Genomic DNA, 23,594 nt, shown 5'->3' with positions numbered 1-23,594 from the left:
TGATATCCGAATTTTGTCTTAACTGGTGGGTCTGTAAACACGGGCTTATCCACCCGACTTACAGACAAGGCAAATGCTGCTTCTTGAAACGGTTCTACCACGGACCCTCTGGTCATCCAACCCAAGTTGCCCCCTTGCCTGGCTTTGTCTTCACTATATTGTACGGCCACTTCATTGAATCTCATCTGACTTTGACTTTTCCATGGCTTCCATGGTTTTACCATGTTTTTTACACAGAATGTGTCTGACCTTTCCTGCATTGCCACCACCTTTGGGACCTTGAGACTTCTTGTCAGCACTGCCACTCCCAGAGGCTGCTCCCACTTCCCTGCTTTTCCAGAACCACTTTTTCCTTTGGGCGGCATCTTGGAAACTTGCTGTTGAACTCTTACCTATTTTCTAATCAGGATTTGGTTGTTATTCTTGTCGAGTTATAAGAGTTATTTATATATTCTGGTTGTTAATTCCTATCAGATATATAATCTGTGAATTTTTTCTCCTATTCTCTGAGTCGTCTTTTCATTCTCCTAATAGTGCCCTTTGATACATAAAAGTTTTAAATTTTGATAAAGACCAATTTATGTATTTTTTCTCTTGTTGCCTGTGCTTTTGGTGTCATATCTAAGAAATCATTGTCAAATCCAATGTAATGAAGCTTTCCCCCTATGTTTTCTTATAAGAATTTAATAGTTTTAGCTCTTATGTTTAGGTTTTTGATACACTTTAATTAAATTTTAGCGTATGGCAAAAGATAAGGGTCCAACTTCATTCCTTTGCATGTGAATATACAGTTGGTCCAGCACTATTTGTTGAAAAGGCAATCCTTTTTCCACTTAATGTCCTTGGCAGCTGTGTTGAAAATCATTTGACCATATTTGTGAGGGTCTATTTTTGGGTCTCCATTTTATTCCAATGGTCAATATATTCTATATTTATGTCAGAACCACATTGTCTTGATTACTGTGCTTTGTGGTAAGTTTTGAAATAAGAAAGTATGAGTCCTCCAACTTTGTATTTCTGTTCCAAGAGTGTTGTGGCTATTCAGAGTCTTGTGAGATTTCATATGAATTTTAAAATGTATTTTTCTATTTTTCCAAAAATTGCCATTGGGGTTTTCGTAAGAATTATATCTGTAGGATCTGTAAGATGGCTTTGGGTAGTATTGACATCCTAATAATACTGTGTTCCAATGCATGGACATGTTATATCTTTCCATTTATTTGCCTTCTTAAACTTTTTTCAGCAATGTTTTGTAAAAGTCTTATTCTCCCTTGGTTAAGTTTATTCCTAGTTATTTTATTCTTTTTGATGCTGCTATAAGTGGAATAATTTTCAGGCCAGGAGTGGTGACTCATGTCTGTAATCCCAACACTTTGGCAGGCTGAGGAGGGTGGATTACGTGAGGTCAGGAGTTCAAGACCAGCCTGGCCAATATAGTGAAACTCCGTCTCTACTAAAAATACAAAATTAGCTGGGCGTGGTGGTGTGTGCTGGTAGTCCCAGATACCTGGGAGGCTGAGGCAGGAGAATCACTTGAATCCAGGAGGTGAAGGCTGCAGTGAACCAAGATAGCACCATTGCACCCCAACCTGGGTGACAAGAGCGACATTTTGTCTCAAAATAAACATCAGCCAGGCGTGGTGGCTGATGCCTATAATCATAGCACTTTGGGAGGCCGAGGCGGGTGGATCACGAGGTCAAGAGATTGAGACCATCCTGGTCAGCATGGTGAAACCCCGTCTCTACTAAAAATACAAAAATTAGCTGGGCATGGTGGTGCATGCCTGTAGTCCCAGCTACTCGGAAGGCTGAGGCAGGAGAATTGCTTGAACCCAGGAGGCAGAGGTTGCAGTGAGCCGAGATTGTGCCATTGCCCTCCAGCCTGGGTAACAAGAGTGAAACTCCGTCTCAAAAATAAAATAAAATAATAAAATAAAATAAAATAAAATAAACATAAGGCTAGGTGTGGTGGCTCATGCCTGTAATCTCAGCACTTTGGGAGGCTGAGGCAGGCAGATCACGGGGTCAGGAGTTCGAGACCAGCCGGGCCAACATGGTGAAACCCATTCTCTACTAAAAATATAAAAATTAGCCAGGTGGGGTGGCAGGCGCATGTAGTCCCAGCTACTTGGGAGGCTGAGGCAGGAGAACTGCTTGAACCTGGGAGGTGGAGGTTGCAGTGAGCCAAGACCGTGCCTCTGCACTCCAGCCTGGGTGACAGAGCGAGACCCTGTCTCTAAATAAATAAATGGAATAGTTTTCTTTTCTTTTTTCTTTTTTTTTTTTTTTTAATTTTAGACGGAGTTTTGCTGTGTCACCAGGCTGGAGTGCAGTGGAGCAATCTTGACTCACTGCAACCTCTGCCTCCTGGGTTCAAGTGATTCTTCCACCTCAGCCTCCCAAGTAGCTGGAACCACAGGCACGTGCCACCATGCCTAGCTAATTTTTTTTTGTATTTTTAGTAGAGATGGGGTTTCACCATGTTGGCTAGGATGGTCTCGATCTTCTGACCTCGTGATCCGCCCCCCTCGGCTTCCCAAAGTGCTGGGATTACAGGCGTGAGCCACCTCACGCGGTAGGAATCGTTTTCTTAATTTCTTTTTTTGGATTATTCATTCTTATTTTAAGAGACAAGATCTCACTATGTCACCCAGGCTGGAGTGCAGTGGTGTGACTATAGCTCACTGTAGCTATCCAGTTTGTGGTCATACAAAATTGTTCATAATATTTTCTTATAACCCTTTTTATTTCTGTAAGATCACTTGTAATGTCCTCTCTTTCATTTCTAATCTTAATTGAGTCTTCTGTTTTTTTCTTAGTCAATCTAGCTAAATGCCTGCTAACTTTGTTCTTTTCAAAAGAAATCAACTCTTGGTTTCACTGATTTTCTCTATTGTTTTTCTATTCTTTCTCTCTTTCATTTATCACAGCTCTAATCTTTATTATTTCCTTCCTTCTATCTTTAGATTTCATTTGTTCTCTTTCTGGTTTCCCAAGGTGTAAAGTTAAGTTGTTGATTTGAGATTATTGTTCTTCTTAAATGCAAACATTTACAGCTATTACTTTTCCTCTTAGCACTGCTTTCACTGTATCTTATAGTTTTGCTGTTGTGTTTTCATTTTTATTGGTCTCAATGTATGTTCTAATTTCCCCCTTTTTTTTGACTCATTGGTTGGTTGAGTGTGTCATTAATTTCCGCATATTTGTGGCCCAGTGACTATTATATATACTTATGAAGTTACCTTTAGTAGTATTTTTTTTTCTGTCTTTGAATTACTATTATCCTTTCATTTCAGCCTGAAGCACTCCCTTTAGCATTTCTTGTAGGGTAGATACTGGTAATAAATGGACTCAGTCTTTTTAATATGGATGTAACTTAATTTCTCCTTCATTCTTGAAGTGTAATTTTGCTGTATATAGAGTTCTCAGTTGACAGTCTTTTTCTTTCAAGATTTTAAACATGTCATCTAGTGCCTTTTGGCCTCCATGGTTTCTGGTGGGAGATAAACTGTCATTCTTATTGAAGGTCTCTTGTACATGCATGAGTCACTTCTATCTTGCTACTTTCAAAATTCTCTTTTTGTCTATGAGAGTTGATAATTTGACTATATGTCTCAGTATGTATCTCTTTAAAATTTTCCTGCTTGGAGTTCATTGAGCTTCTTAGATGTATTTATTCATGTTTTAAATCAGATTTGGGAATTTTTCAGCCATTATTCGAATTTTTTGCTTCTCCTTTCTCTCTGTCTTCTCCTTCTGGGATTCCTATAATGTGTACTTGGTATGCTTGATGAGGTCCCATAGGTTCCTCAGGCTCTCTTCATTTTTCTTCACTCTTTCTTTCTTTTCCTTAGACTGGGTAATTTCCAATGTCTTCCTCTCTTTTCCTTGTTCAAACCTGCTGTTGAATCCCTCTGTTGCATTTTTCATTTCAGTTATTACAGATTTCAGCTTCAGAATTTGTTTGGCTCCTTTTTATAACTTGTCTCTTTATTTATATTCTCATTTTGTTCAGACATTGTTTTCCTGATTTCTATTAGTGTTTATTCATGGTTTCCTTTAGAAAATATATTGAATGTATTTAAAACAATTGATTTAACATCTTTGACTAATAATTCCAAAGTCTAGTCTTCTTTAGGTACGGTTTCTGTGAAATTCTTCATATCCTGTGAAAGAATCTTACTTTCCTGTTGCTTTACATATTTTATAATTTTTTGTTGGGAACTGGTTATTCTGAGCATTATTTTGTAGTTACTCTGGAATCTAATTCTACTCCTCAGAAATTGCTTGTTTTTGCTTGTTGCGGACTGGACCCATTCCTATTTGTGCCTTTTCCAAACTATTTTTGCAAAGTGTATCTTTCCTGTTGTGTGTGGCCACTGAGGTTCCTTTTCCATTGTCTCTACAGTTAAATGTCCTTAAATGTCTGGCTCTCAAGAAGGAGGGAAGAGATCCTATCTCTTTAAACCTCCTGTGGCTGGGAAGCTGCTTCAACCTGTGAGGTGGGCATTAAAAAATGGCTGGCCTCCAGCCTGGTCCCTCACAATCAAAAGCGGCAGGCATCTGGCAAAACACATGACCTCCTACTCCTGGAGGATAAGGTCGTTTGTGCCCACACTGGTTCCAGGAAGCTGCACCAGGAATGTGGGCGGCTTCTCTGACAGTTTCCTGGTGCTGAGTGGCAGGCTTTTTCCTGTTGCCGCTACATCACAAAAGGCTGTTCACCAAAATTTACTACCAATTTCATCACTCTCTCCCTCAGATGTCAGAAGTGTTCCAAAATAGACAATTTCTGCCAGTTCAACAGCTGTTTAGGTGAAGAGACAGATTACTGGATCCTCCTGCTCTGCCGTCTTCCCTGACATTCCCTACCTTATACCTTTTTTTTCTTTTGAGACAGAGTTTCACTTTGTTACCCAGGCTGGAGTACAATGGTGCAATCTCGGCTCACTGCAAACTTTACCCCTTGATTTCAAGTGATTCTCTCGTCTTGGCCTCCTGAGTCACTGGGATTACAGGAGCCTCTCACCACACCTGGCTAATTTTGTGTTTTTAGTAGAGATGGGGTTTCACTATGTTGGCCAGGCTTGTCTTGAACTCCTGACTTCAAGTGATCTGCTCGCCTCAGCCTCCCAAAGTACTGGGATTACAGGCATGAGCCACCATGCCTGGTCCCTACATTATGCTTTGATTATATGAATTAACTCCTGGAGGGTAAACTTGTTTCCAAACTTTGAGAAGGTATTTCAATTTGCTTCCATTCCCAGAACCTGTTCTGCTTTCTAACCATATCAGAAACTGGCCAGTCTCTCTTGATATTTGCTATCTATGTCCAAAGCAAAGGCCAAACCAGAGCTGTCTTAAAGCTCCCTTAAGCCATCTCCTCTCTCCTGTCCAGTCCTGTAATAGAAAAGCTGAAATGTGATAACAGGTCAAGCACATATGGGAATTTTGTTGTTGTTGTTGAAATGGAGTCTTGCTCTGTCACCCAGGCTGGAGTGCAATAGTGTGATCTTGGCTCACTGCAACCTCTGCCTCCCGGGTTCAAGTGATTCTCCTTCCTCAGCCTTCCAAGTATCTTGGACTACAGGTGCCGGCCACGATGCTTGGCTAACTTTTGTATTTTTAGTAGAGTTGGGGTTTTGCCATGTTGGCCAAGCTGGTCTCAAACTCCTGACCTCAGGTGATCCGCACACCTCGGCCTCCCAAAGTGCTGGGATTACAGGCGTGAGCTACCGTGCCCAGCCCAGGGATATTTCTTGTTCTACTTTCCTTTTTGTTCATTCATAGGTCAAACATTTTTTGAGCAACCAGTATGTGCCAGCTCTTTGATGGATGCTGGGAGACAGTGTTAAAAGAGTCATGTTGTTCTCAATAAGCTCACAGCCAATAAGAAGCGAATACATAAAAGAATTCCAGTATACTTCAATGAGGCTTGAAAGATATGTGGACAGAAATGTGTGAAGGAAATAACAGCATGTATGCCTAAATGAATGTGAGGGAAAAGCAGGGAGAAAAATGGAAAACCTCACACATAAAATGGCACATGCAGTTAGGCAGGTGGGAGCATTTCAACAGGGGCACTAGTTAGTGCAAACACTTGGAGAGTGAGAACCTTGCCAAGTGGAGTGACGGCAAGTAATTCAGAATTATAGTGTAAGGTGTGTGGGGCAAGTGTTAGGATATGAAGACCGATGGGGCAAAAGCACGTACAGTTGAATTTTATTTTATTTTTATTTTTTGAGATGGAGTTTTGCTCTTGTTACCCAAGCTGAAGTGCAATGGCGCAATCTCGGCTCACCGCAACCTCCACCTCCTGGGTTCAAGCAATTCTCCTGCCTCAGCCTCCCAAGTAGCTGGGACTACAGGTGTGTGCCACCATGCCCAGCTAATTTTTGTATTTTTAGTATAAACGGGGTTTCACCATGGTGACCAGGATGGTCTTGATCTCTTGACCTTGTGATCCACCCCCCTTGGCCTCCCAAAGTGCTGGGATTATAGGTGTGAGCCACGGCGCCTGGCCGAGTTGAATTTTATTTTTAAAGCCATTTTAGTGTGGTAAGATTATCAGAACATGATCAGATTTATGCTTCAGAAAATAAGTGTTGTGAAGGAGGATCTGAAATAAGTTAACAGCAATAGTATTTAAAAGCTGCTAAAGGTTTACTCTAGTGTGTTTTACATATCATCTCAATCCTCACAAAAATGCTATGGCATCAGAACTAAAATCATTCCTTTTTAGATGAAAAAATGGGCACAGAGAAGTACTATGCAAAACGATATATGGTGAGTTATGTTAACTAATGTGGTGAAGCTGAGATTTGAATCCAGGTAGTCTAATAGCAGAGTTTGGATGCTTAATTGCTGTGCCTTACAAGGGGCTGGAGAAAGGGCAAGTTAGAATTCTATTGAGATCATCTAAGTAATGAATAATCAGGGCTTGAACTAAGGCAGTGGCAATGGGGTTGGAAGGTGGAGCACAAGTTGGGCAACTTTGAGGAAGCAGAATTGATAGGACATGATTGACTGTGGAGGATTAAGGGAGTGAGGCTCCTGGATGACTGGTTCCCAGTTGGTCTCTTATGGGAGATGCTCACTAAGGCAGAAGACATGAAGAAATGAAGTTTGGAAAAAGAGGGAGACATAATCTGGTCAGTTTTGGATGTGCTGAGTTGGACAAACCAAATGGAGACATCTAGGAAGCAACTGGGCCTGAAGGTGAGGACAGAACAGACGCCAGAGGTGTGATGAGATTCCTGAGGGAGTAGGCAAGGAGACCAGTGAAGGCAGGGCTCCGCTACCCACTGCAACTGTCTCCCACCTTGAAGGGATAAGCAGAGAAATACAAGCTTCAGCTGTTTTCCGGGTGAAAGTCTCCAAACTCAGGAGACACTGGCAAATCTAGTTTGCTTATTTGATACAGATATTTATCCATATTCTTTTCAAATGGGATCAAGTAGTTTTGTAGTAATCACATGATGAACTTTATTCATTTTCAGGAATCTTTTGTTAATTTCCTTTTAGACTTGAAAAATTGAAAACTGTATCTTCAGCCCTCTAAATACTCCTGTTGTACGGAAGTCTAATCTCTAACCCTGCTTTTTTTGATCTTAGTTTGTAGCTGTATATATATACTTAAAATGTTTCCTGGTTAGTTCTGTCTTCACCTTCTATAAGTTCCATGACAGCAGGAACCATTTAATTCATCATTGTAGGCCTGGTGCCTAGCAGATTTTTGGCATACTTCTTTGTTGACTTACGAACTTTACTAGCTCCTCCCATCCCACCTTTCTCCTTTCTTCTTCCCTCACTCCCTCTCTTCTTTCTGTTCAACAAACATTTGTTGGATGCCAGGGATTCAGCTAGACTGGTATATAAAGATGACTAAAGCAGTGCTCCTGCTCTTGATACTTTAGTAGAGATAAACCTGATAAGTGGATGGCACCTTGATGTCTAGAATTTCATCAAGAGGATAGGGGAAAGGCATCGCTGTCAGGAGATGGCACGTGTCAAAGCTTGCGGGTAGGGAAATGTGAAACACACATGGTGCGCATGAAGAAAGACCAGGAGTTTTATGTCGCTGGGGCACTGCATAGCATTCATGGAATGCTGTGGAAAGTAGGGCAGAACAAATCAGTGCCAGGTGAGGCTGAAAAAGCAGAGCCTGTGAAGGCATGAGAAACCATCCTCATTTTTGTGCCCCTAATCTTTACCCATAAGGGCATCTGGAAGGACAGGTGAGGATTTGTGGTTGACAGATAAAATGGTGGAGGATTCATTCATACCTATACTTTCTTGCATTGCCTATCTTTTCTTTTGGTTTTATATGATAAAAAATTATTTTATAAGCAATTATTTCTAAAACAATTCATTAGAGCCAATTTGTTTTTCAATCAGCAGCAAACTATTTTTAATAAATGGACAAAAGCTTTTGCCCCTTGTCAATTTCAATCATTAAATTGTGTGGGAGAGTTTTTCAGTTTAGTGGATTAACACATTTCAAGGCATTATCCTTCAACAATAAGGGAGAGGTTTCTCTGGCCTCATTAATTAATTAATTTTTGGTGTAACTCCTGAATTCTTATTCAATAAGCTATAGTTTATTACTGACATTAATTACTCTGATCCTTAAGTGGAACCAGATTTGACAGGGGCAGCCTCTTCGAGCTGTCTCTGTCCTTCTGCCTCTTCACCTTTCTGTGAGCCCTTCTTTACTTTTAGGCACAGGATGTTCTAGCCTGATCTTGGACTTTCCCTGTCACAGCCTTGGAATTAGCCAGTTCTCTAGAGAATGGAACTGGTTTTAGATATTTGCACAAGATTTTTATAATTTTTATTTACCGTGTTTTTAAAAAATGCCATTTTATAATAGCATTTTATATTCAGCTTAATGCCAATTAATGACCCCATTTTAAACGTTTTCCACAACCTAATATATCCCACGAGACCTTGACCTTGTGATCAAAATTTCTTCCAACTATACTAGTCTTTAAGAAGTAATAAGGTTGGCAAGGATGATGAGTATTTATAATTTTTTTAAAAAAGTAGTTTTAAAAACACATGAAAAAAAGCACCTCTCAGTATTTTTTACATCTGAGAGTAAATATTTTATTCTGCTTCCAGATAGAATATTGAAATTTACATGTTAAAGACAATAAACAGCTAAGCTACTGACATAAAGTATACAATAAATTTATGAGACATAAGATACAGATGAGAAAAATCTGAAATAAGTTTTAACTTCATTTACCCTATTAGGAACATCAGGATGTCTGGAATTGATACTGGCCTTGGTCTCAAGTACTTGTTCCTGTATATACCTGTTTTATCCTACCAGAGAGCATATCACATTAGAGTGTCTAAGAAATCAGTGAATCTTTACTAAGCTTTCCATCTTACCAAAGTACAAAACATTATTTCAAATCTAGGCCTTCTGACAGAATCCAGTATCTATTTTTACACTTAGTTTTTCTAAGTTCTTTAGTAAAATTATAAATCAGAAAGTAAGTCAAGATATGCTTATATCACAAAGAATATCAATGAAGATTTATGAAGATATATAGCTAGTACTTCTAAAAATCACAAATTTTGACATTTGGAGCAACATAATTGCCATATTATTATAGCTTTTATTAAAAAAGCCCCTTTCCAGCTTGTTTCCAGACTTCTTTTACGCCTTTAATGCTTTCTTTCTTCACACACTTCCAGTATTCTTGTATACTCTGATGTTGTGGTACCTGTTAACCAAAAGTAAAAATCAAGGGGTAAAAAAAGACAGTAAAAATCACTGTCTTCAAGGTTAAACACGATTTCATGTGTAGTTTATGTTACTGTTTATTTCCTTCCCTCCTCCAAAAGTAGTTGAGGATGGACTGTGTTGTAAAAGATGATCACGACAGGATGTAAAATGAGGGTAAAAGACGAGGAGTGAACGTGACCACACAACGTAACTAGGGAGTGGAACTAGACTCAGCACACACTAATGGAGTTTCTTCTGTAAGAGGGTAATAAAGATGTTGGGCCATCTCCTTTCACATACTGGCTTTAAAATGTAATTATTTTATAATGTTTTATAATCTTTCCCTTTTTCTGGTTAACTTTATTTAGCTGTGTGGAATAAAATTATAAACCCAAAGCTTTGATTTAATGTTGGCTTAAACTAAAAAAGAAGCAATAGGTCACAAAATATTTAATGAAAAGCATCAAGAAATAATCTAATTCATGTGCAACATTTTTTAGCAAAAAATGTGTGTGGATTACTATTTCTCTCAATAAAAAGGTAAAGGTTAGAAAATATTTGGATCCTGGTGACCACAGGAATTGATGGAAAATTCCACAGGAATTTCCATTGATGGAAATTAGCCAAGTGGAAGCAAAATTCTACTCCAGATTATGTATGTTCTTTTTCCTATGACTGATTTACAGCTCTTCTTTTTAATGTCTTCTGAGAAAGGGCAAAGAGACTCCCAGGTAAACTGTTAACCGTAAAGACTGGCTTAATTTCCAGGAATATATTTATGGGGTGTCGGATAACTGCAAAGCTTATAAAATATTGTTTGCTAATGAAAATCATATTTAATATTTTTCCCTGTTATATTTGTTGCAGGAAATGGAACTGCTTTTCTAAGCTGTAAATAGCTTTATTTTCATGCATAGTCCCATATTCTCTCTCTCCCCCCCTCCTTTCTTTCTTCTTATCTGTCTGTCTGTCTGTCTGTCTATCTACCATGTAGGGTATCTTTGGATCCTAGTTTTCCCCTTGCAGACTTCTTTTCTGAGAGTGCTTCTAGCACATTCTAATCTAAAAAAAAATCTGAATTTGATCTGTCCCATAAATGTATAGACTCATATGTGACTTCGAGTGAATAATGCTAATGGTGAAATTAATTTCATTATCTCAGCTACTATACTAAGTATTTCACATTAAATTCTTACAATAATGCTTTCTGATAGATTAGTTTCCTCATGGTATGGATAAAGAATCTGAGACTAAGAAAAATTAAGTGGCTTTGCAAGATTCAGCAGTTAATAAACAGTAGAGCTGGGATTTGAATTTACATATATCTAATTACATGTCGTCAGTCAAATACTAGGGTAGGATTTCTTTTTCCTTTTTTTGTAGAAACAGAGTCTCATGGTGTTACCCAAGCGGGTCTCGAACTCCCGGCCTAAAGTGATCTGCCCACCTAGGCCTCCTGCTGGGATTACAGATGTGAGCCACCATGTCTGGCTAGACTATATTTCTGAATAGCATTTTCTTTAAAAAAAAAAAAAAAATTTTTTTTTTAAACAGACAAGGTCTTGCTCTGTTGTAGAGGTTAGAGTGCACAGGTGCGATCATAGCTCACGGCACCTTTAAATAGTGATTTCTGATTAGATTCAGATTATTTTTTAAAAATCTAAGAAAATATTTAATCTCATAAAGTGTATTTCCGTATTTCAATTTCAGCTTATAATCTTTTTATAAATGATGAAAACTCCATTTAAAGACTGTACATTTGCCCAAATTCTACGTTTAATATCATTCAGTTAATGATAATGTAAACATGTATTATATAAAAAAATTTGTTACCCATAAACCTCGATGCATTCTGTTTTTTAACACCCCAAGAAACTCTTCATGACTAAGACATTCATCACCGTCCACATCAAAGATCTTGAAGACGGTGTCCAAAATATTGTTTGACAGTTCTTGTCCTGTTGCTACTTTCACAGCTCTCTTAAACTCGGCTAAAAAACAAAGATAAAACAACTCATCAACTACCCGAAATAGTCTCAGTGGAACTAATCTAAATTTTCATTATTTGAGAAGTAAAAGCAAATCCAAATTTTTATTATTTGGGAAGTAAAACAAAAACAAAAATGTCCATGAAGAAAATATTCAAATCCTAAATTGAGAGATGGCATTAAAGTCATTGCAAGATAAATGAGCTATTTTAATTTAATCAATGCTATAGACATATATTTAAATAATTCCTCCTTTTTAGGAGAATGAGAAAATAAAAGTAAATAAAGTAACCATTAAATTGAAGTACTGGTATTGTAAATCTAGAATAGCCACATTAAAAGCTAAAATAACCACATTATTTTTACTTATAATTTGTTCCTTGACTGGTAGTATTTAGTTGAAGAATATAGTAAAACTGTTTATAGGTGATAAAAATCGAACGGTTTTTCATAACTTACCTAGTCTGACAGGACGATGAGCTAAACTGAACATCTGCATGGCAATAGCAAAGTCTTCCAAGTGGGTTGTAAAATGGCAAAATGACTTGAACTCATCCAAACTAATGCTCTAATAAAACAAGAGTTTTTATTACAATTTTGTAAATACATTAAACAATCTTATAAACGTTGTGAACCTTCTTTTCTACAGTTAAAGACTAGTGTCATTCTAAGAGGAAGAGGCAACAGAGCTTTCTCTGTTCCGTTCTCTCTGTGTGCACAAAGAAATGGCCACATGAGGGGCACAGTGAGAAGGTGCTGCGTGCAAGCTGAGCGAGAGGCCTCACCAGAAACTGGCCCTGCTGGTGCCTTGACCTTGGACTCCTAGCCTCCAGAACTGTGAGAAATCAATCTACTGTTTAAGCTGCCTGACCTGTGGTGTTTGGGGGTGGCAGCCTGAGGAGACTAATATAGTCTGTTACGTGGTCCACTTCTGCTAAGTTTTATTAGTGGACACAGCACTGAGCAAGAGCACTGGGTTTTGGAGTTAGATGAACTTATGTTGAAATTCCGGTTCTGCCCTTTACAACGTGTATGACCTTAGCATAAGTCTTAAGTAACACTTCAGGGGTTATACAGCTTGCCCAAGGTCTACTAACTGAAACAATCAGGATCTGAACCTTGGTCCATCTGACTTCAAAACCTGCACACTTAAAAATAAAACAAACGGACCCTATGTGGTGGCTCATGCAGGTAATCCCAGCACTTTGGGACGCCAAGGTAGGAGGATCACCTGAGATTAGCAGTTTGAGACCAGCTTGGCCAACATGGTGAAACACTGTCTCTGCTAAAAATACAAAATTAGCTGCATGTGGTGGTGCAAGTGTGTTGTCTCAGCTATTTGGGAGGCTGAGGCAGGAGAATTGCTTGAACCTGGGAGGCGGAGGTTGCAGTGAGCCAAGATTGCAGCACTGCACTCCAGCCTGAGTGACAGAGTGAGACTTCCTCTAAAAGCAAACAAACAAATACAGAAGTTTAAAAAGTAAACAAGGCTGGGTACGATGGCTCTTGACTGTAATTACAACACTTTGGAAGGCCGAGGTGGCCGGATTGCTTGAGCTCTAGAGTTGGAGACCAGACCGAGCAACACGGCGAAATCCCTGTCTCTACAGAAAATACAAAAATTAGCCAGCATGGTGGCATGTGCCTGTGGTCCCAGCTACTTAGGAGGCTTAGGCAGAAGGAGCCCTTGAGCACAGCAGTTTGAGGTTATTACAGTGAGCTAATTGCACCACTGCACTCCAGCCCGGGCAATAGAGCAAGACCCTGTCTAAAAAAAAAAAAAAAAAAGTAAACAAAGTATAAAAATTCTCTTAGCTTTTACTTTGTTTTTGAGACAGTATTTCACTGTCATCCAGGCTGGAGTCCAGTGGTGCAATCACAGCTCACTGCAACCTTGAAATTCTGGGTTCAAGCTATTCTCCTGCCTCAGCCCCCCAAGTAGCTTGGGACTACAGGCACACAGCACCACGCCAGCTAATTTTTAAATTTTATTTTTAGTAGAGAAGAGATCTTGCTATGTTGCTCAGGCTGGTTTCAAACTCCTAGGCTCAAGTGATCCTCCCACCTTAGCCTCAGAAAGTGCAGGGATTACAGGTGTGAGCCATTGTGCTCAGCCAAAAATTCTTAATTTGAAAGTAAATTCTTCCCTGCTTGAAAAAAAAAAGTTTCTCTTTGTAGGGATATTCAGGATCATGCCCTCCATAATGTGTGGTCTTACTCAAGGTTCATTGCTTTCAAGCTTTTGTGACTTCATGACATTTTTATTTTTAAACATTTCAATAAAGTTTTTGAAAAAGTAATATGCGCACATGGTTAAAAATTCAAACAGTATGAAGAATAAATGATGAAAAGTCCTTCCTCTTCTGATTCCCAGTTCCATTCCCCAGACATGTGATACCAATTCCTAGTGTGTCTCTGTCCAGAAATATTTTATTCATATAAAAGTGTATACATGTACACACACATCTCCTTGTTTTACACAATGGGAACAATCTCTTCACATATTTCTGTACCTTCCTTTATTCTCTTAACAGTATATTTAAAAGATGATAGGCAGAGAGGAAAAAAAGAAAAAGAAAAAACCAGTGTATTTATCAGCACAAATAAAAGAGTGGCTGCTTCTATCATGATCTCAAAGTAGGCACTGGGTGCAACTTTTTTGATGTCTGCTTTTCTGATAGATGAAAAATATTGTATTAATGTCTGAATTTGTATGTCTTACAGAGCCTTGCTCTGTTGCCCAGGCTGGAGTGCAGTGGCACGATCTTGGCCCACTGCAATCTTTGCCTCCTTGGTTCAAGTGATTCTTCTGCCTTGGCTTCCCAAGTAGCTGGGATTACAAGCATGTGCCACCATGCCTGGTTAATTTTTGTATTTTTAGAAGAGACAGGGTTTCACCAGGTTGGCCAGGGTCTCAAACTCCTGGCCTGAGATGATCCACCCACCTTGGCTTCCAAAAGTGCTGGGATTACAGGCGTGAGCCATAGCATCTGGCCTGAATTTCTATCTTTAATTGTGAATGAAGTTAAACATTTTTCACATGCTTATTAGTCATTTGTGGATTTCTCTTCTTGTGTCCTGTTTAGGTCCTTGGCCCAGATTTCTAATGGGTTTTTAGGTGACTTCTTATTGTGGGAGACTGTTCTCCATGAGTCTCACGTTTCTGTATATCTATCAAACAGAGGCAGCACCAACTGCATTTTTGTTCCAGATTATCTTTTCAAGGATTTCAGGCCAGTAATCCCAGCACTTTGGAAGGCCAAGGTAGGTGGATCACCTGAGGCCGGGAGTTTGAGACCAGCCTGGCCAACATGGTGAAGCCCATTCCACCGAACATATAAAAATTATTGAGGCATGGTGGCGTGTGCCTGTAATCTCAGCTACTTAGAAGGACAAGGCAGGAGAATTGTTTGTATAGCGGACAGCATTGTTCCTCAGGAGCACCGGACAGCTTTCCTTACTGTCCAGTATCATGAATACATAATGTCTCCCACTGCAGCAAAGCTCAGGAAGGTTTGTTTACTGCCCATTACAAAACATTCAGATTTATTAAGATGAGGGGTCTCAGCTGTGAGGTGGATCTACTGTGTGGGCAGCATCTACCTGGGCCTCTCAGCATCATGCCCACAGGGACTGGGAGGCAAGGGGGAACTGATACAAATATGTTGCTCATGTTGTTGCTACATTATGATGATAAAATTCTTTGTGTCTGACTCAATATTCTTGTATCTTCTGCAAACATCCATGAAACTGTTCAGGCTAACTTGCAAAGGGATAAAATCTCAGATACTCTACAGTTAATCACATGTTGATTTTCATAACATATTAAATAGGGAAAAAAACTCACACCATTTTAAGTTTCTTGATACATACATACAGAGTCTCACTCTGTTGCCCAGGTGCAATCTTGGCTCACTGCAACCTTTGTCTCCCAGGTTCATGCAATTCTCCTGCCTCAGCCTCCTGAGTAGGTGGGACTACAGGTGTGTGACACCATGCCTAGCTACTTTTTTTTGTATTTTTTGGTAGAGATGGGTTTTCACCATGTTGGCCCAGCTAGTCTTGAACTCCTGACTTCAAGACAGCCTCCTGTCTCAGCCTCCCAAAGTGCTGGGATTACAGGTGTGCGCCACCACATCTGGCCAATCCCTACTGATTTTTAAAGATCCCATTATAAATCGAGAAAGTTGGTCTTTACATATCAATTATCTCCCACTTCCTCATGTTGTTAACTTTTTCTTTTGACTCTGATTATAATTTTTGGAGGGGATGAGGTGAGGTAACAAAATATTAATTTTTAGATATTTCATCAAATTTTCTTGGAAAGGTTCTGGGTTTTGCTTAGAAAGGTTTATGGCCTAAGATAAAACACTGTTTCCATGTTTTCCTCTACACTTTAGTTTCATTTTCTTTCTTCAACATTTAATTTTTTGATTTATCCAAAATTTAGAGTAATGAATGGGGTAGAGATTTATGTTTATTTTCTCCCTCAGATGGCCAGTGAATTATCCTAATGCCATTTATTAATAATTCTTTTACCCAACTAATTTAAAATACTATTTCATAAATGCTAAATTTTCCATATGTTCAAGTCTATTTCTGGAATCTGTCAAATTTATTGTCAGTAACAAACTATTTTAGTTACCAAGATTTTGATAATATATTTTAATATGTTGACATTCTTTTCCTATAAACTTTTATGGCTTGTCTAGTTTCTTCCCAAGAATTCAATTCAAATTCCCAAGAATTTTTATTGAAACCTGCAAGTGTTGACCAGTATCTGGCTCTTTTCTGATTCTCGTATGTATGAAAGACTGCAGTTCCTTGCCTCCCTGCATTCAGGTGGGGTTTGTGATTAGTCTGGCTAATAGCCAAGTGTCACGTGATGTTTCCAGGCCAAAACATTTAATTGCTGGATTGTGACTCCCCTCCTTTTTTTCCTGCCACAGCCTCTGAGTGTGGTGCTTCTTCCAGATGACGCAACTCCAAGATGGCACAGCCTCAGAGGGTCTAGACCCCTGAGGGGGTCTATACCTCTATGCAGACAGAGACACCTATCAGCCCATAATGGAACTGTGGCATGACTGAGCAAGAAACTCAGGGTCAGCCAGGGGGATTTCAGGGTTAATTTGTAGTTGCAGCAAACTTGGACTGTTCTAATATACCTATTACACTTATAGGCTAACTGAAGAATTAGAATACAACCGAATTGCTATATTTATAATTCTAAGGCTTTCTATTCAATAATAGGGAATGTCTTATAATTAGATGTGTTTTCTTTTTATAGCCACCAAGGCTATTGTTTTCTTTTTTTGTTACATTTACTTCTAATTGTTATATATTTACCTTGCAATTATAACTGGGTTCTTCTATTGTATTTTATCTTTTTTCTTAAAATAGAAGTAACTTTTAAAAAAGTTATATAAAATACATGTCCATTGCAAACACTTTTTTGGAACAATACATAAAGGTATAAAGAAAGAAAGTAACAGTCACTTGAAACCTCACTACTGCACATGAATAATTATTAATACCTTGGCAATCATCATTTCACACATCTCGTATATACATACATACACATATGCATGCCATTACGTTTTCTACTTGTAATTTGTATACAGGAGAGCTGCTGCTTCTTATATATTAATTTGTAACAGGTACTTCAGGTACTTTATTGAATTCTTACTGTTTCTATGATTTTTCTACTGAATTCTCTTGGGTTCTCTAGGCATATAATTGCATCATATAAAACAGAGAAAACTGCTACCTCCTTTTTAATACTCTTTTAAATAACTGTGTTAATTTGGACTGGTTAAGATTTCCAGAATGATATTAAATAATAGTGGTGATACTTGTCTTATTCACAGCTTTACTGGAAATGAAAAACTTGCAATTGCTAGACTCGATTCTGTCTTAGGCAGTAGTTTTCCTTCACAGGAAAATAGCATGTACAGAACATTCCTCAAATTGATTTTATATACCATTGAGAGTAGCACAGTCTTGGTTAATTCAGAAGTTACTTTATTTATTTATTTACATATTTATTTTGAGATGGAGTTGCGCTTGTCGCCCAGGCTGGAATGCCATGGCTCAATCTCGGCTCACTGCAACCTCTGCCTCTCGGGTTCAAGCGATTCTCCTCCTCAGCCTCCCAAGTAGCTGGGATTACAGGCGCATGCCACCATGCCCGGCTAATTTTTGTATTTTTAGTAGAAATGGAGTTTCACCATGTTAGCCAAGCTGGTCTCGAAATCCTGACCTCACAAGATCCATCTGCTTCAGCCTCCCAGAGTGCTTTGATTACAGATGTGGGCCTCCATGCAGGGCAGAAGTTACTTTATTTATGTAAACATGTCTAACTTATTATTTCATCTTTATCACATACATAATAAAAGGTATACCAACCTCTCCTGCTGACAACTTCTCTCTCACATTTTTCCAATAAATATCTTTATTTTCAGTGTTAGTGAAAAAAAGTAGCCACTCTGCAAAGTCTTCTTTTCTCATGAAACTCAAACCTTTAGAAAACTGAAGGAATTCCATTTCTTGAATCTCTGTTTGTAAATTTTCCATAAATCTAAATGTTAAAATACAAAATTAGTAAAGTAACTAGTGGTATAGTTAAATACTGTAAATGGGTCTGCAAAGTACCTTCACTATTACCCAGTGAGTGGCTGGCCTCCTGATGTGGTGAGCAGGATAAGGCAGAGTGCCGTGCAAGGATTGTGGCAAGAGGGAGGATGCAGAGACGCTGATTACGTTCAGCACTGGCTTCCATCAGCAACTTCCTATACTCAATATGTTTGTGTAAGTTATAGCTGGCAACCTACATTTTGATAAACCTAACAACTTAAAAAATTATGTAAAATGTTGCTTTGACACATCCAGAGAAAATACAATTCCATGGGAACTAATTTTTTCCAACATAGAAAAATTATCAATAATCAGAGAAATTTAAAATTTAGGTGGGACATTGCTTTTAGAATGTTAATCATAATTACTACTTCCTAACATTTTTCTGATACCAGGGTTAATCAGTATAATCAATGGCTTGGCATCAAAAGCTTAGATCTTCCTAAAAACATAATCTTTTTAACAATAATACATGTCTATATGACTCAACATGCCTTTCTTGTAAAAACAACATGGCACTTTGATCAAACGGTCATCAATGGCTTCCCAGGAAAGGGACAAGTTGAAAAGACATCAGATTAAAATCAATCTTCTTTGAACAAGAACCCAGAAATGTTGTACTTGATTTATTTATAACCTAAATCATGTGAAAAGTATTATCTCCACGAATTTTAATATGTTGCAGATCTCTTTATTCACTTATCCACATGTTAAAAGATCTATACTATCCGTCATGTCAAATTCAAATGAAAATATACATGGGGTGATGACAGAGAGGGACATTCTAATTCAGTGGGAGAAAAACTGTCACTGTTAAAAATTACTTGCTTGAAGTTCTACATTTATCCCAGAAATCTTAAAAGCATGAAGGAGTTTGATCTTAGACTTCTGTCTACATGGTAGGCAAGAGTTTGTTACTTAACAAAACATTTTCTGAATGTACTGAATACACAGATTCATCAATGCCATGTTTCTTTCTGGGTCAAAGCAGAACTTTATCTAAAATTTGAAGCATTTTAAGTTTGGACTGATGGATCAACAAAATATTTTCCTGATATATTTTGCCTTTTATTTAGTTTAGTTTTCTTGCCCCGTATACTGTAATGACATTCAACTGATTCTTATTACGACTGTTAAATGCATGCTCTACTTGCAAATGAGTGTATACTGAATTATGCAAGCAGAAAATATGGTATAAAAACATTATTAACTTGTTCCTTTCCCTTTCTTTTTCTTCAGGCTCTAACCGAGCCGCTTGCAGAGGCTGAAATATTATAAACTTAATTGCCATTAAACTATACATTGTCAGGATTAAGCTACTTTCATCTTACCTAATTATACTACTTTTAATGAATATGAGCCCATTTATGATGATAATCTTTTCCCTTTAAGCCTAAAATCATAGTATCTTGAAAGTCTAGAACATGATCTGAACATGCATATATGAATTGGAAGATTTATAGATAGGCTGACAGACACATTTGTGAACAAATCACATACTTTGTAAATTAGTGGGTTAATTAGAAACAATGAAAGACATCTGTTCCTCCTTACTGGAATTGTTTAGGCAGTGGTGTACTGGAGTGGCTCATATCAGCTGTGGGTCTGTCGAGCACATCTTCCCACCTCTGCTGCATGCTGGGGAGCTTGACATTGGCGTGGCAAGAGTATTTATTTATACCACTAATTGGCAAACACTACAAATCAAGGCTGTTTTTCCTGAGACAGAGGACTGTTAAACATATTTACGAGCACACTACTGCTTACAGACACCTCTGAATTTATAAAAGCTCTTGATGAAACTCAGAACTCCGCAACTAATAATTGGCATTTCAGAATTTTTAACAGTCCCAGTCCTAAAAAGTACATCAGTATCAACATCCTCCCCAATTTTTCCTGATAAGAAGACTTGAGGCCAATTTTCTTCCCTCTAACCATTATATATCTTAAGTCACAGGTTTATTTTCAGTATAAAAAACTCACTGGAATAAAAAATGAGGTCAAATGTGCCATACTAGAAATAAACTCAGGGATTATTTCTGGTTACTGTCTTTAAGGCTAATTCATGGAGTTTAAAAGAAGGGAAAAGAAATGCAGAAGAAGAAAAGTCTCCAAAGAGAGTAAGAGAGAAGAGGAAAAAAGAGACAGGAAAAACACAACAAAACCAAGATGTACTGATTCAGGGGGTAAATGTCATCAGGAACTGCCTGAGTAGCCCGAGTCAATGCTTTCCCCCCAAACATCACGTTGGTTGATAGAAAATTCAGTTTTCACAATTTAAATTATCTGCTGCTTTCATAACAATAAAAGAACACCAAAATCCTGGAGACAGAATTAAATTATACTGTGGTTTTTACTTAAAAGGCTAAGTGGTATTTCAGTTGGAAAATCTTTTTATTAGTTGTATAAGTAAAAAAAAAAAAAAAACAGAAAACAAATCACAAGTTTTTCTGTGTGCTTCCTCATTAGCTGATGAGTTTCTCTTGATCTGTGCCTGTCCTTTTGGTAACCTAGTCTGGTACTTGAAGGCCCATTCAATGCATCCACCACCTATCAGAAGACTATGGAACTCTGGTGATGCTCCCCACCTCAGCCTCCCAAGTAGCTGGGGCTACGAGTGCATACCACCACACACATCTCTTTTGCAGAGATGAGTTTTTTGCCATGTTGCCCAGGCCGCTGTCGAAGTCCTGGGCTCAAGCAATCTGCCTGCCATGGTCTCCCAAAGTGCTGGGATTACAGGTGTGAGCTGCCACGCCAAGCTCCAGACCCCACTCTTAATTGCTTCCCACTTTCTCACCCACGCCTCAGCTCTAATGGGCTGCAAAAGGCCTTCTTCAAGTATGGCTTAAAGAAAACCATATTAAAACTGCACATAGTGCTATCTTCACAAATTGATGGTGCACATTTTCAACTGGGTCCTTGAGCTTTCCAGACCCTCTTCTGCAAGCCTGGAAATATGTTCTTTGATTTTACTTACAAGCTATTTCAACCCCTTTTCACTTTCTTTTCTGTTTATCCTCAGCATATGACTTTGCCCCTGCTTCCTACAGAAACTAGAAACCATTATTTAATAAATGTGTTCATTTTCTTATTGTCACTAAAATTTTTAATAGCATCTACAGGCATCCTTCTCTCCACTCTCTCCAACCTGTCACAATGGATGAGGAGTCCCTTTTCCTGTCTGTGGCTAACTTATTTGCCTGCATTGTGGATCTCACCTAGATTCCTGCACTTCCTCCCCTTCAGGGACCTTGCTCCTCTGGTGATTCCCAGTCACTCCTGTATTTTCAGCCTTCACCTCCTTCCATCATCAGTTAAACATGTTATTCATTACACTCCCAGAAACACAAAAGTATAAGCTCCAAATAATACATATGGAAAATTTTTTGTGGAATTTCAATGATTTGGCTACTATGTTGGTGCAAACTTTTGAAAATATTATATATTAGAAGTCATTTTCTGTTATTTTATGACTTAGCAAAATTTAAAAGATATTTTATGATTGCCATAACTTCCAGCCTATTATAATTTTAACTTTAGGGACACTTTGCAATATCTTAGAAAACTTCTGAAAAATTTCACTTTTAAAGTTTTTGTGAATTTAATCAGATTTAAAAAATTGCACGATGGTATGACATATTTCACAGGGCCCATTATTTACAGGAGCCATTAAAGTAAGGTGAGAAGCATCCTTAAAAATTAACTAGTCAGGAAATCTTAAAGTGAAGTGAGGTGCTATGTTAGTATCTCTGTGAATGTAGTTTGAAAAATTATCAGTAATATGACAATATCAGCATTATGATAACAGCTTTCCTTGTTTTAAATTATGATACTTTTGGAACTTCAAAAAACATTGAGAGAGTGACATTTTAAGTATACAAAAGAAGTACGGTTTAAACTATTGTTGAAAAAAATTGTTATAGAGAGGTTAGATGACTCAGTATAGCTATCAGGTAAACTGTGATTAGTGGGATTAGGATACAATTCAGAAACTTAGATTTTTTTTTTTTTTTTTTTGAGACAGAGTCTCAATCTATCACCTAGGCTGGGGTGCAGTGGTGCAATCTCGGCTCACTGCAACTTCTGCTGCCTGGGTTCAAGCGATTCTCCTGCCTCAGCTTCCCAAGTAGCTGGGATTACAGGTGCCCGCAACTGCACCCTACTAATTTTTGTATTTTTAGTAGAGACATGGTTTCATCATCTTGGCTAGGCTGGTCTTGAACTCCTGACCTTGTGATCCACCCAGCTCAGCCTCCCAAAGTGCTGGGATGATAGGCCTCGAGCCTCCATGCCTGGCCAGATTTTTTCTTTCTTTTTTTTTTTTTGAGACAGAGTCTCACTCTGTTGCCCAGGCTAAAGTGCAGTAGGCACTTGGATTTTCATGTATTCTTCTCCATTCCTTAAATCTAATCAATCACTGAGTCCTACAATTTTATCTCCTGTGTCTGGAAATCTTTTCCACTTCAAAATCTTTATTGCCACTACACTAGTTCAAGGCTCTTATTTCTTTTCTGGAATATCTGAATGGTCTTCTCTCTCATAAAATCTAACCTCTACTCTGCTGCCAGATGATGGGCACATCTGACTAAATACCCTTCACACAGCATTCTTCAGGGCCTTCATCACTGAGTTAATTCAACAAGCCACCTCTGTCTTATGGTGCATAAAACCTTCACACAGGTAAGTACATACTTCCCCAGCCTCTGTTCTCCTCACCTTATGCTTACTGCTTTATGAACTCTACTGCTTCTAATTCCCTTTACAAACCATACATTTTCATGCTTCTACGTCTTTGCTCCTGCTGTGTTATCATTCCCCCAAATGGCTCCCTGCCCAAAGCACTTTTGCCTGTTAATCCCTGCTAGTTTGTCAAGATTCAGCTTAGTATTTCTTCCAGAAAGCGTCCCCTGATTACCTAGTCCCAACCTTTAACACAGGGTACACTAAGTGATCTTCTGTGCTACCCAAATATCCTGTTTATATAAGAAAACACTAACTACAATGTATTTAAATGTTTTTCTGCCTGTTTGCTAGACAGTTTCCAGAAGGAACTATCCCTAGTGTTTGAGAGGTAATTTGACACATAATAGCATATATCACATTCAATAAATCTTTACTGAACTGGATTCAGCTGAATCAGATGCAGGTCTCCTGCCTCCCAAGTCAGTGTTTTCCCTGCTATTCTGTTCTGCTTTTTTTTTTTTTTTTTGGTTTTTAAAAATGTTTATTTT

The 23,594-nt window shown here is 38.4% G+C and overlaps 1 protein-coding gene and 1 pseudogene across 1 annotated transcript in view; both read right to left on the bottom strand.

Annotated features, from left to right (window-relative positions):
• Window positions 1–2: 2 nt before the first annotated feature.
• LOC108317602 lies at window positions 3–383 on the bottom strand (annotated as a pseudogene).
• Window positions 384–9,099: 8,716 nt separating this feature from the next.
• MICU2 (mitochondrial calcium uptake 2) overlaps window positions 9,100–23,594 on the bottom strand; it is a 109,252-nt gene continuing 94,757 nt past the window's right edge. Inside the window, exons 10-13 of the mRNA XM_037745573.1 lie at window positions 18,133–18,306; window positions 12,187–12,295; window positions 11,573–11,730; window positions 9,100–9,737 (exon numbers count right to left, since the gene is read on the bottom strand). Coding sequence (XP_037601501.1) covers window positions 9,633–9,737; window positions 11,573–11,730; window positions 12,187–12,295; window positions 18,133–18,306 — 546 coding nt within the window. The 3' untranslated portion in view covers window positions 9,100–9,632. The remainder of the gene's footprint in view (window positions 9,738–11,572; window positions 11,731–12,186; window positions 12,296–18,132; window positions 18,307–23,594) is intronic.

This window comes from Cebus imitator, unplaced genomic scaffold (assembly GCF_001604975.1).
Source record: "Cebus imitator isolate Cc_AM_T3 unplaced genomic scaffold, Cebus_imitator-1.0 Scaffold204, whole genome shotgun sequence".
Taxonomy (NCBI): Eukaryota; Metazoa; Chordata; class Mammalia; order Primates; family Cebidae; genus Cebus; species Cebus imitator.
This window is presented reverse-complemented; position numbering and strand designations above follow the sequence as displayed.